Source organism: Nannizzia gypsea, genomic scaffold (genome assembly GCF_000150975.2).
Source record: "Nannizzia gypsea CBS 118893 supercont1.4 genomic scaffold, whole genome shotgun sequence".
Classification (NCBI taxonomy): domain Eukaryota; kingdom Fungi; phylum Ascomycota; class Eurotiomycetes; order Onygenales; family Arthrodermataceae; genus Nannizzia; species Nannizzia gypsea.
In genome coordinates, this window is record NW_003345198.1 from 2,978,007 (window position 1) to 2,990,913 (window position 12,907).

Sequence of the window (12,907 nt, forward strand, 5' to 3'; positions counted from 1 at the left end):
CAGTAAAATGATCTGCACGAATGGCGAATCAGATATTAAGAAAGTGAAAGTTCGAGACTTCTGGTTGGCTTAACGACTATCACACACTGAGAGAGACACAAGCATACGGAGTAGCTATCTACGATACGTGCAGCAAGGCAGCTATTTCAGTGCTTCCCGTGAGAGTAGGTCGTAGTAATAGGTGCTGGCACTTGAGACAATAAGTTACCTACTCCACACAATAATCCAGGATGGCTTTTGCTCTCCCTAGCGTATGTTTTACTGCGCAGTTGAAACTAGACCAAGTACTGTGTACTGCACAGTAGTTAACCAGTAATTTGATTTGCTCGTCTCTCGGCTACGATACCACCCTCTGGTTCCATTATCTACAGCATGCTATTACGCGGAGAATGGCCCGTAGTCTAAGTAATGTTATTAAATTACTATTCCATACCTGACGGTAGTAAAAGGGGATAAAGTGATAGAAGTATCAAGAGATATTGATATTTAACTTAACTGGTTGACTATGGAGTAAATCATATTTGGATTCTAACAGCTAACTATTCCAATATTCTAAGCTTTCAAGACAGCTACCATGGAATCTACTGAGAAGCATCTTTATCATTAAGCTAGCCCGTCAGTATACTGATGTACCTAGGTACCCACTGATGTCCTGATGTCCTACTCCTTTGTATGTCCTTCCCCCTTCTGTGCAAGCATTACATAACCAAATCGGGACAACTTATATCCGCTTATCAGATCTAGATCTCGGCTTTCAGGGACTCCAAAGCCCATAAGGACCGGAAAAGGAGCTTTTTTTCAACCCGCAAAGCTCAGCAGCTTCAGCCTCAGCTTCAGTCGCGGCTGCGAATATAGCAGATACAACTTTTTAACTACTGCCACTACTACTCAGTCATGGCTTACCGGGGCCAGGAAGGCAGATATCCTGATCACGGTCGCCCTCGCTACAGCGACAGAAACTCGCCCCCAGACCCGAGACCAAGATACGATTCCCCTGGCGGTAGGGAGCTGCCTCACTCTCCGCGTCCTGACTCTCCATTTCCTTTTTTTTTTTTTTTTTTTTTAACCTTGTCGTCTCTTTTGTGCTATTGTGTTGCAGATCTGAGCATGTGCTGATAGAATCCAGACATGTACTACCGTGACCGTGACGCCCAAGGTGCCTGGGCAGCCGATAGGAGGCACGAAGACAGCGCGGACGAGTACCACGGTAGCAGAGACTGGGAGCCCTACAGACAGCCTTCGCGATCGCCGCCGCCGCCGCAGCCAGGGCGCTACCGGGGATGGGAAGGTGGCTACAGGGACAGAGATAGAGACCGTGAGGGGTACCGGTCTCCCCCAAGCTACGACTATGATATGAATTATAGCCACAGCCGCAGTCGCAGTCGATCCCATAGCCGGTCGCGCAGTCGAGCGCGTAGTCGAAGTTACAGTCGCAGTCGAAGTAGAAGTGCCAGCCGGAGCCAGAGCAGACGTCACACGCGGCCCTTGCGGCACTACGGGACAGAGAGTAGAGAGGTCATGATGGAGGGTGTGCCGGTTGACATGGTCGAAGAAGACGTTCGAACAGCCCTCCCTCTTTTCCTGTCGTCTGGCTGCATGCTGAGATGAATCCGACTTCGTCACCTTTCTTTAGGTCTCAAATGAACTTGCCCAGTATTACCATGTTCGGGGCCTTGAGGACGTCCGAGTCATTCGTGACAAACAAACCAGCAAGTAGCTTCCTAACCACCGTGCATATTATACTGGCATACATCTAACGGACATAGAAATGTCACGTCAGCTTGCATTTATCCGCTTCCCGTCTATGGACGACTCGCGTGAATTCCTGGAAGCCAACTTTCCAGTCATATATCTATATGGCCAAGCTGGTAGTGACGGCCAGGGCGCAAAGGTCAGGATTGCCTACAGCCGTGAGCGAGAGGATCGTAACAGAGCCCGACCCGACGGAGAATGGACCTGTATCAATGTAAGCTCCGTTTAAAATCTACAACAACGTTTTATGTCCGTGGACTAACATATAGTAGTGCTCAATTGTCAACTATCCAGGTCGACAACGGTGTTTCCGTTGCCAGACATCCAAACCAGGTATGACAGCAAAAATGCATACTCTTAAAAAATGACATATATATGTATATCAAAGTTTTGATAGAGTCTAACGTTGGTAGATATTGCTGTACCTTCTGTGGAAGAGACTGCTAAGGTAGCCAACAATGGAGATAATGATGTTTCGACTGACGGCACGCCCTCTCAGTTTCTCCTCTTCAGAGGCCTCGAACCCAGCGTTACCGAGGAAGTCCTGGCAAAGGGCGTTGCGAAGCTTTGCAAACAGTCCAAGTCCGCGGCGGCTTCGGCCCCCCCTGGTTCATCCGGGATTGGTGGAGCCACGGCAAAAAAGGGAGCCAAGGTCGCGTCTACAACCGGCGACAGCAATCTCGGGGCACGAGATGGATCAATTCGTCGTGTCCTGTTGGTACGAGATCGCCGAACAAAAGAGAGCTGGGGGTACGGATTTGCGGAGTTTGCGACTGTGGAGGATGCTCAGTGCGCTGTCGCTCGCTACACTTCCTTCGATACCTTTACCATCTCTTCGAAGCCGGTCCTCGCCTCGTACATCCATGCTGGCGTGTTTGTACCCGTTCTTAATCTCAACCCAGGTGTTCATAACAGCCATATCAGCGGCAGTACGAGTACGAATAGCGACCTTGAGCGATTCACGTTTAGCCCACTTGGCAACTTGGCTGCGAAGCTGGCTTACTGGGACGATGAGGCATATGCTTGCGAACTCAAACTTGCCACGAGCGAGCCTGGTGGAAATGCAGCGGCAGGGGGAACGGCCTCCACCTCCTCACAGAAGACGAGTGCTGCCAGGGCCGCGCACCCTGGCCGGGACGGAGAGAAAGAAAAGAAGAGGAAGAAAGTGGATGCGGGGGTAGGGGCTGCTGCTGGCTCTGCGACGAAGAAGATCGCCATGGCTTCGCATCTCCAATTCTGGAGCAATCGCCATGCGGAGTTGCATGGCCTTGATAGACGCAGCGCCGAGACGGGCGATGGAGATCAGTCCAACGACCCTGGTACGGCTGCTGCCCGATCACAACCCCAGTCACATTCATCATCACCATATCTCCAACCACTCCCTCAGCAGCCAAATCAGCCAAAGCAGCCACATTTGCAAGGACAGCAGTCCTACGCCGACCTTAACCGACTGTGTTGTTATCTATGCATGAGAGAGTTCAAATCTGAGGCCCACGTTCGCCAGCATGAACAGCTGAGCCAGCTGCACCGTGAGAACCTGCAAGATGAGACGCTGAAGGCGAGGGCACTGGCCAAGCTGGCAAAGAAGCGAACGCTTGCAGCAGACCAGACAGAGTATCGCGATCGTGCCAAGGAGCGGCGGAGGGTGTTTGGTTCGTCGAGGACTAAAAGGAGAGAGGCTGAAGATGGTCGCCAGGGTGAGGATGAGCCAGGGCCTGGGAGAAACCCTGGTGGTCCTGATGCTGCTGGTGGCCCTCCCCCAGCGCTGTCCAAGGGTGCTGCCCTACTGGGGAAGATGGGTTGGCTGGCTGGCTCCGGTCTCGGTGCGGAAGGGACCGGCATGAAGCAACCGGTGGCAGCAGACCTGTATGTGCAGGGCGTGGGATTGGGCGCCCAGGGTTCAAAGGTAGGAGATGCAATTCAGGAAGCTGGCCGAAGCACGCGTGGGAGATATGATGAGTTTCTGGAGAAGACGAGGGAGCATGCCCGCGAGAGGTACGAGATGATGAAGGACAAGCAGGGCTAGCCATGTTCATCAGATAGGTACTATCTAAATTGTAATAACATCAAACCATAACTGGGTACGGCGAAAGGGGTATTATAGGTATTACCTTGGTAGCCGTTATATGGGGAATTTAGCAGAGGCTGTATCCCATGTTCACGAGTTAATATGATAACGGGGATGCCACAACTGATATATACGGAGTACATATATATAATTGTATCTGGGAAGGGGATTCGTATAAGATGCCAGTAGTTAGTAGTATACAAGTCTTTTGTCTAGTCGTACATGCAGAAACAACCTAGGATTAGGAATCATCACCTCTCTTTCCCCCGCTCATTCAACCAGGTTTTTCGGATCTCTTCCTGTGCCCGTTGCTTCTCGGCCTCCTTCGCATTTTCATTTTCCTTGCTGGCCTTCCGATTAAGCACGGAGACAACCCACTCCTCCATATCCTCCTCCACCTGCTGTTCCGTCCTCCCCGTGCCGTCAGCTCCCAGTCCACCACGAACTATCCTCCGCAGCTCGTCGAGGGTCTCAAATCCAACGGCTTTCATCCCTGCTCCAACACCGAGTATGGCCAGGGACACGACATTGAGAGTTGCGAGGTTGAGAGCCTCCAGGGCCTCGAGGGGTGCGCTGACGTTGGGTTTGTGATGCGAAGCCGTGGTGTAGAATTGAGGGATAGCCGCTAGACGGCGGCGGTTGAGAGAGCGGCGAGTGATGAAGGCTGAGAGAACGAAAAAGGCGGAGCCGCCTATCAATAGTTTTGTAGAAGTAGGCAGTGAAACTGCGGACTGTGTGGATGGTGAAGCTGTTGACGTCGAGGTCGAGGCTGAGGATTGGGGTTGTTCAGGCTGCGACCGCGATGTCTCGCGTACCATGGTGGCCATTGGCGGGTGGTGGTAGAGCAGTGCCTCAGTGTCTGAGAGGGTATCTCTTCCTATCTGCGTATGTGTATCTCTCTAATGCTACCCGCTGTCTGTATAGCTGCTGGTCGTTGGCGTTGCTGATGACTGTCGACGTTGATATCCCCCAAGTCTGGGCGGTTTGGCTGACAAAATCTGACGCCAAGCTTTAAATAAGTCGTTATACATTATTTCCGTACGACATCATGACTCTAACAGCAGCAACATCAGCATCAACATCAACATCAACAAGCACCACCGCCAACGACAACGACAGCAACGTCCAACAACCAGCATAAACTACAACGATATCAACGATAGTCACGATCAACGAGCGGTGGAAGTAGCAGATGACAGGCATTCGACCTTCACACCGACACATCGCCATCAGATAGCGAGCGAGCTGTAGTGCTCCATAGCGGGTGCTACACCGCACGCTGCTCGGCTGCACTGATCCCACCTACTTGCATGTTTCTATTTTCATATGTTCTGTGTAGATTCACATCTCAGCCATGGCTCGTATACGGGAAAAGCTGTCGAATCAGTTCGCGCAGATCGAGGCTTGTTGAGAGCCATTCATGCTTGCCAGCTGTTCCTCCTGCTGCGCTGCTGCAACTGACTGAAACTGAAAGCCACGTTGGATTGGCATGCACCAACCAACGCATACATACTGGCCAGACACAGAGTCACTTTGACCTTTGCGAAATCTTGTTGTTGAAGGGGAAGATAAGACTTTACTTGTTTACAGCCTGATGTTGCATCGCAGATATACTTCTCCTACCGCTGTCCGTGCAGCATCACTTGCCTATCAGATCGCCCAGGCGGTCCTCGCTGCACACTTTCCAATTATATGTAGATATCAGCTGTATTTCAATCTCACTAGTGGTGGACGCATCGAAGGGGAGCCAAGCAGCCGATGTTTCGACATCAACTCTCCCCCTTTTCGCTGTGATGGGTCGTGCAGCGTTCGTTTCGGATATCACGAGGCTGAAAGCAGTGCGGGCCGATAGTGGCTTGGAGGTTGGGTTACAAATTGTTTCGGCGAGATTAAGTCGCCATGACGATCGAGAGTGAGAGATACGCTCAGGTGTGTTTAGAAATACAGTGTTATGCGAGGATGCATAATATCGGAGTTATACTTCCATGGAGACAGAAGGAGATAGATATCGGCACGAGAGGGACGCTCCCCCATATTCTCCAGGCCGAGCCGCTCGGCAACTCTCTGATAGAAAGGCATGCCGGACGCATGTCTGTTTTCCCACGCCTGCCATGCGTTCATCCTCGGTCTGCAGGTTCAGCATGGCCAGCTGCAGGTATAATAGGCAAGGGTAACAGCAAGATGAAGGCTCGGCTCGCAGCGATCGACAGCGAAGAAGCTGGCACTAAAATCCAACAGGTTCTCAGAAGGCTCTGTCAAGCTGACTTTTTTCCTTCCAGGAACATTTCTTTCCTTTTTGCTGTCTTTTATTTGCACTCCATGCTGCTTCTGCTGCTCCCTGGGCGAGGAAGAAAAAAAAAAATGAGATCGTATCGTAGTAACCCATGATCCATGTATAGCCCGGATGTGTGCCTGTTTCAGGAGCCAGACACGGATACGAGCCATGAGGTGAGTCGATCAGTTCTTTCCTCCTTTACCCTATCGTCCGCTTGCATCCTATCTGGCATCTCTCCATTCCTGTGTGTTGATGCTTCAATTCCCTATCTACACTCCACAACCATGTATGTACGGAGTACGGAGTACAGTGTGTGTTGCTTTGTGTTTTTGATATTCCGTCTCAATCTAACCGGAAAACCATTTTAGTCAGCAGACCTCGGCTCGCTTGGCCTTCCCAATCCAGAACAGACCCACTGCTAGTCCGAAATAGGCTAAGCGCATCTTCACGTGGCTTCCAGAAGAATAAAATTAGAACAGAACACGTGATATTCATATTAGTCACCCACGTGGAGCGGCGGCGAATGAACAATATTTCGGCAAAAAAGGGAGCGACGTCAAAGGATGAAGATGAAGATGAAGATGAAGATGGAGGTGAAAAGGGCGAAGCCAGCGCTCAGATGAACCGGAGAAGGGGCCGGAGAAAGACACAGAGAAAGGCGCAGTAAGGGGGGTGAGAAAATATGACACAGGTCGAGAGCCTAACAGTGGTGGTGGTGATGATGATGATGATGATGATGATGATGTAACAGGCAGGGAAGTGAAAGAGGATGAAGGGCGTTAAGTTCTGGGCTGGCTTGCAGGGAGAGGCCAGGGCCGGCTAAGATGAGTTCGTTGAGAAGAACGGAAGAACCAGGCAGGGAACAGGCTATTCGACGAACGACTCGCAAACCAGGGAAAACAGGAGAGAGAAGCAGAGAAACAACCGGGTCAAGGCCCAGGGTTCTCGGCCGACTTGGCCGGCATTGGCCGCCGACCGTGGGATGACTCAATGTGTTTCCTGGATGAAAGAGACGAGAAGGAGGGAGGGAAAAGCACCCTCGGTGGTACAGCAGCAGTTAAGCAACTGCACGCTGCGATGAGATGTACAACCATGGACGACAGACGAGGGACCAGACAAGAGGCAGCGTCCTGAGCTCTATCTTCTTCATCTTCCTTTTTTTTGCCATGGCCATGCGAGCCTCCCGTCAATCGGCATCACCCAGGAATCAGAAGAAGTGTCTTTGCAAATGTAAACGAGATGGCGATCAGAGTTCGCCGGGCTGCGCCTTGGCTATTCCAGGGGCCCGTAATTTTAGTTACAAAAAAATGGCAGCGCAAAAGGAAAAAAAAAAAAGGCGAAAAAGAAAGGAACAAGGAAGACAGAAAGCAAAAAGCGATCCTCCACAGCGAACCAGAACCAGAGAACGGTCCGATCCTGCATTTGGCCTGACGTTGAGAAATGCGAGCTGCGCCTGGGTCGCCGAACAGAGCATCACATCGTCCGAGACAGGATCTCTTCATATATACTCGGCCGTCCTGCCGCCCTCTCACCAAACTTCTTCCTCTCTCGCCATATACTCTGTACTCTGTACTCAACACCAGCTACCACCTTACCTCGACCTTCCAACCACTGAATATCAGACTGTCGGCTAGACAGCTAACGTTTCAACTATCCCTCGCCCTAACCCAAGGATCCCAGGCTTACTCCGTCCGTCTCATTTCACCTCCCTACCCACCTGAAACGTCGCCGATCGCCCATACATCTCTGCTCTCTGTGACGGGCGACCGGGAGATAGTGGCCGCTTAGAGACTTGAAATCTGCAGGTCCTTGGAAAAGTCACTCGGCCGCGCTGCCCTTCCGGCAAGATGGCCGTCGAGAAGACCCCGGCGACCAGTCCCATAATAACAGCGGGCTCGTCCTCTTCCTCCTCTTCCGATGTTCTCAAGCCGCGCTCTCCTCTTGACGACCACCGACTCTCGTTCAACCATACCAAAGACCTTCACACTCATTTGTCAAAACAAGCTTCACACGAATCTTCCTCTGGTAGGCAAGATCGAGGGCGTAGCAGAAGCAGAGAGTCGGAGAGAACAGTTGCCCCGGATAACGACGAGCTCCAAGTCACAGCCATGCCGTCAGGATCCGGCTTCCAGAACATCGAAGAGGGCGGCGAGAAGGCCCGCAAGAGAGACGACTGGATTGCCATCTCCAACTTCCACCCAGGGTGAGTCTGAATCTGTCGTTTAGTGAATGAAAACGGAGCTGCTGCAACAGAAGAAGAAGACTGACTGAAGATGATAGATGGTTCTCCGTAAACATGGGCACTGGCATCACAGCCATCCTGCTCCAAAACCTACCGTACCAGTTTCCCGGACTTCACTACATCGCCGTCATCCTCTTCGTTCTCAACGTAATCATCTTCTTTCTCTTCCTCTTCATCTCGATAACCCGGTATTGCCTATGGCCCGACAAGTTCAAGGCCATGCTTGCTCATCCCGCTCATTCGATGCTTCTTGGAACCTTCCCCATGGGATTCGCTACCATCATCAACTTAATCGTCTTCATTTGTGTACCCGTCTGGGGTGACTGGGCTGCCAGATTTGCCTGGGGCCTGTGGTGGCTTGATGCTATTGTATCAATCGCCATCTGCTACTTTGTGCCCTTCATGCTGTAAGTTGGGCCTCGCCAGACATTTTCTTTGAGTTATCTAGACTCGAGAGGCTAACCTGAGCAGAATGACCAAACATAGCGCTTCGCTCGAGACGATGACGGCGGCCTGGTTGCTCCCCATCGTGGCTCCCGTCGTCGCCGCCGCCTCTGGAGGTGTGGTTGCCGATGCGTTGACGAACGACACCCACGCTCTCATCACCATCCTCGTCTGCTATGTCATGTGGGGATCAGCTGTGCCGCTTGCCATGGTTATCATCGTTATCTATTTCCAGCGTCTTGCTATTCACAAGCTGGTTCCGCGAGCAGCCATCGTCAGTGCTCTGCTGCCCATGGGCCCTCTCGGACAGGGTGGCTTCGGTATGATGCAGCTCGGTGTCGTAGCTAAGCGTGTCTTCCCAAGAGTAAGTTCTCTCTCTTGCGTTCGTGCTTGTGAAATGTTTCAATGAAACTGACCCTCCTGTAGCTCGACTTCCTTGCTCCAATCGCCGGTGACATCTTCTATGTCATGGGTGCATTCATCGCCATGATTATGTGGGGATTCGGACTCATCTGGATGTGGTTTGCGCTGGCCAGTTTCACCCGCGGCAAATTCTACTTCAACATTGGCTGGTGGGCATTCACTTTCCCCCTCGGTGTCTTCACCACAGCCACCACGCAGATGGGCAAGGAGTTCAACTCTCCTTTCTTCGACATTCTCGGAACTGTAAGTAATTAGGGTCTTCATTCACACGCAATGTTTTGTATTGGGGAAAGATGATATACTAACCTGTGTCGCTAGTTCTTCTCTCTTGTTGTTACTTGCATGTGGGTGCTGGTTTTCGCCTTGACGGTATATAAATCGTGCACCAAGGAGCTCTTCCGATAGAATCTCTCTCACTCACTCTCGACGATCAACTGCAACGACCATAACCTCTTTTCAAACCTTCACGCTCGATGCTGTTGGTTACCAAAGAGGCTAGGCCTCTCTTCGCTTTCCGTCCTTCTCTTCCAGCCATATTTCCTTTGCGTTGCCATCAAAAAAACCACCCAGTTTCATCTCGTGCACATACTCCTCCGGCTCGGACTCGTACATATACCATTCTTCGGGATACCTTTTGCCAACGCCTCTTCGCTTCTTTCGTTCTTTGCCTGATCTTCCGGTCTTGAGGTCATCATCTTTTTTTATCATCTTTTTTATCTCCTAATCATGCGCAATGTGGTACCGACTTGTGGTTCTTCAACAGGATATATAGACAGCGAGCATTAATATAAATCTCACAATCACATTCTTCTGATTCGTCATGGTACTTGGTACCTTCTCTTGTCTTCTATTTTGTGGTATGTGGTATATATAAGTTGTATGGTAAATGGTATATGGTATCTGGTATTCGATATGTAATACCTGCAGAGTCGTTCTCTATCAGATGATATCGCTATCATAAAGACGTCAACCGAATAGTTAGCACCACAGTAGCTAACACATTGACGAGCACGACATCAGCGGCAACAACCACAACAACAACCACGACAACAACAATAACAACATATCCAAATCAGTAATCGACAGCCTCGAGATATCAACGACCACAGCGAAACCCCGCCTTATAAGGACGGGAAAAAGAAAGCTGCAAGAGGTCGGTGAGCCCAAAGGCGGCACCCATGGGCCTAGCCAAGAAGCGGCTGGCGGAACCGCGGGCCTCTCTTCCCGCCGCACCCCAATTGGCCCCTCGTCCCTCATGGCGCATCGCAGAACAACCACCACCACCTCCCGATCACACTGCCGCTGTATACGGACTATAGACTCGCGAGTTAATATAAGTATATTTATATACCCCGTATATATAGAGCCTACGAAGGCGGAGCATGGCGACGGAGGGAAAAGAGGGAAAAGAGGGACAAGACAGAGCGAGGGGTGCCATGGCAGACCTCGAGGAGCAGACGCCCGCACACCTCAACCCAGCGAACTTCCCGCAGCGACTGGCGCATCCCGAGTCCAACATCCGGGTCGAGCTGACCTACGGCCCTCTGGCGCCCTCGGAGTACACGGCTCACGTCCGGTCGCCCCATGCCGGTGCAAACGTCCTCTTCCTGGGCACCACGCGGTCCTCCTTTGCAGACAGGCCCGTTGCGCGGCTGGCGTACTCGAGCTATGCGCCCATGGCCCTGGAGACCATGATGGCAATTGCTAAAGAGCATACTGGCAAGCATGGCCTGACGGGCGTTAGCATCGCCCACAGACTCGGCGAGGTGGCTGTTGGGGAGGAGAGTATTGCGATAGCCGTGAGTGCGGCACATCGAGGGCCGGCCTGGCGTGCAGCAGAGGAGATCCTGGAGAAGTGCAAGGAGAAGGTCGAGATATGGAAGAGAGAAGACTTTGCCGATGACAGCTCGTCTGCCGAGTGGAGGGCCAACCGAGACCGGGACGCGGAGGGGAAGCCGGTCCAGTAGTCTTGGAGAGCTATATTCTTACTCTTTCCTGGGGTAGGGGAGGGAGGGCGGGACGGCTGATGGCTTGTTTACATGTTGCTATTATTACATTCAATCGGCTATTATACTGTACAGGAGGAGGGAGCCTTGTCTTTTCTTTTTTGTTGTAGTCTTCTTGCTTGTCCTCGCTACTTACTGGGCGCCACATCGAGCGGCTTGCCAGCCCTCTTCCAGTCTCCGATATGGTCGAGGATGACCTTTGATGCCGTCTGGGGAGTGTCCTGCCGTCCAATACACTCTACAAAGTCACCTTCAGGATCTGCCACGTTGTTAGTATATTCTTCTTCTTCATCTTCTTCTGTGAGAGTGATGAGACAAGAGACTGACCCATTAAGTAGAAGTATATGCTGTGGTCGACCAGGTAGTCCTCGCCGGGCTTTATGTTCTGAGGAGTGCTAAAGTAGACCCGGTACTGGCGGCAGACGTCCCTGACCTGCTCGTAAGTGCCAGTAAGGCCGATGATGTCCTTGTGGAACTCCTTCAGGTACGCTCTCAGCACCTCTGGGGTGTCTCGGGCTGGGTCACAAGTGATAAAGACCGGCCGCATCACTTCTTGTCCGTTCGACCTGGCTCGCACCTCGTCGATGATCTCGGCCATCTTGTCCAGCTCGTCGGGACAGATATCCGGGCAGTGTGTGAAGCCAAAGTAGACCTGCCTCGTCAGTCTTTTATATCTCCTATGACTTCAGGTGTGGATAATATAGTCTTACAAAGCTGTATTTGCCCTTGAGATTCTCCTCCGTAAAGGTGTCTCCGTTGAGGTCTTTGAGCACAAACGGTCCGCCTACTCGAGGCTTTCCGACACCCTTACTCATCTCCACGATTCTCTCCCGTTCCAGCCGTGCCTTTTCATACTGGAAATATACAATCATGCCTGCTCCGGTGAGCACGAACAGCAGCGCCGACTTCCATGAGAACGGTCCCGTAGACGAGCGCGCCTTGAGCTGTTCAATCGTCTTGGCCGGCCGCACCGTGGAGGTAGAGAAGGCATTGGATCCGCCTGGATGGACATGTCTGCTCAGCGGCCGCAGCGAGTGTCTCGTCGTCTCTGCTGTCTGTGATAGTAGCTGGCTATATGGTCTGATCTGGCAGAGCTTGTGGGCGCGGGAGCACCCTTGGGCCGCCCGCAATGACCGCAAAAGGGTCGGCAAGGTGGAAGCAGACGCCATCACTGCCTTGTCTGTATCTCTATCTCTTCTTTTTTCCCCCTTCTTTTTATTTTTCTTTCGTTAATTCTGCTTCCTCTCGCAAGTTTTGTTTCTTCGTCCTTGAAGTCGCGGATAAACTTTATATGTCACGTGAGAGTACTTCGGGCCGAATTCTGCCGGCATAAACTTCCAGACGATGAAGCTATAAAAAGACAATAAGAAGATGCAAAGAGAAGGCGAGAAGATGAAGAGTAAGTCTACTGGTTTATTCTCTTTTTGTTTCCCTAAGAAATGCAATTCATGCCTATCTATGCTATGCTGATGCTGAGCGAGAAAAAGTGCCATCATCTGGCTTGTCCGGAGCATCAAACCAATATCTCCAGTAACCAAGCAGATTGGCTGCTAGATGAGGATATTAGACGCCGGCCGGGGGACGTGTAAATGTAGGGGGATATGATAGGAAGGTGGAGGAGAGCCATAAGGGAGACGATAGCCAGTTGAAACATGATAGGAATACCGGAGTAAAGTAAAGCGAGAAAAGGGGATATT

The 12,907-nt window shown here is 51.5% G+C and overlaps 6 protein-coding genes across 6 annotated transcripts; 4 read left to right on the top strand and 2 right to left on the bottom strand.

The window, feature by feature from the left end:
• Window positions 1-1,128: 1,128 nt before the first annotated feature.
• MGYG_05831 (RNA-binding protein) lies at window positions 1,129-3,778 on the top strand (the record flags this gene model as incomplete). The annotated part of the gene is made up of 3 exons (XM_003173194.1): window positions 1,129-1,557; window positions 1,781-1,966; window positions 2,150-3,778. The coding sequence occupies 3 exons, from the start codon at window positions 1,129-1,131 to the stop codon at window positions 3,776-3,778; spliced, it is 2,244 nt and encodes a 747-aa protein (XP_003173242.1).
• Window positions 3,779-4,071: 293 nt separating this feature from the next.
• On the bottom strand, window positions 4,072-4,638 carry MGYG_05832 (hypothetical protein; the record flags this gene model as incomplete). Its single annotated transcript, XM_003173195.1, has 1 exon — window positions 4,072-4,638. The coding sequence occupies one exon, from the start codon at window positions 4,636-4,638 to the stop codon at window positions 4,072-4,074; it is 567 nt and encodes a 188-aa protein (XP_003173243.1).
• Window positions 4,639-6,211: 1,573 nt separating this feature from the next.
• MGYG_05833 (hypothetical protein) lies at window positions 6,212-7,229 on the top strand (the record flags this gene model as incomplete). The annotated part of the gene is made up of 3 exons (XM_003173196.1): window positions 6,212-6,268; window positions 6,643-6,758; window positions 6,962-7,229. The coding sequence occupies 3 exons, from the start codon at window positions 6,212-6,214 to the stop codon at window positions 7,227-7,229; spliced, it is 441 nt and encodes a 146-aa protein (XP_003173244.1).
• Window positions 7,230-7,942: 713 nt separating this feature from the next.
• Window positions 7,943-9,609, top strand: MGYG_05834 (sulphite efflux pump protein; the record flags this gene model as incomplete). The annotated part of the gene is made up of 5 exons (XM_003173197.1): window positions 7,943-8,298; window positions 8,376-8,744; window positions 8,809-9,145; window positions 9,208-9,447; window positions 9,523-9,609. The coding sequence occupies 5 exons, from the start codon at window positions 7,943-7,945 to the stop codon at window positions 9,607-9,609; spliced, it is 1,389 nt and encodes a 462-aa protein (XP_003173245.1).
• Window positions 9,610-10,586: 977 nt separating this feature from the next.
• MGYG_05835 (molybdopterin-converting factor subunit 2 1) lies at window positions 10,587-11,171 on the top strand (the record flags this gene model as incomplete). The annotated part of the gene is made up of 1 exon (XM_003173198.1): window positions 10,587-11,171. The coding sequence occupies one exon, from the start codon at window positions 10,587-10,589 to the stop codon at window positions 11,169-11,171; it is 585 nt and encodes a 194-aa protein (XP_003173246.1).
• Window positions 11,172-11,338: 167 nt separating this feature from the next.
• Window positions 11,339-12,379, bottom strand: MGYG_05836 (SCO2; the record flags this gene model as incomplete). Its single annotated transcript, XM_003173199.1, has 3 exons — window positions 11,339-11,469; window positions 11,538-11,862; window positions 11,921-12,379. 3 exons carry the CDS (start codon window positions 12,377-12,379, stop codon window positions 11,339-11,341), a joined length of 915 nt encoding a protein of 304 aa, XP_003173247.1.
• Between the last annotated feature and the right edge of the window lie 528 nt (window positions 12,380-12,907).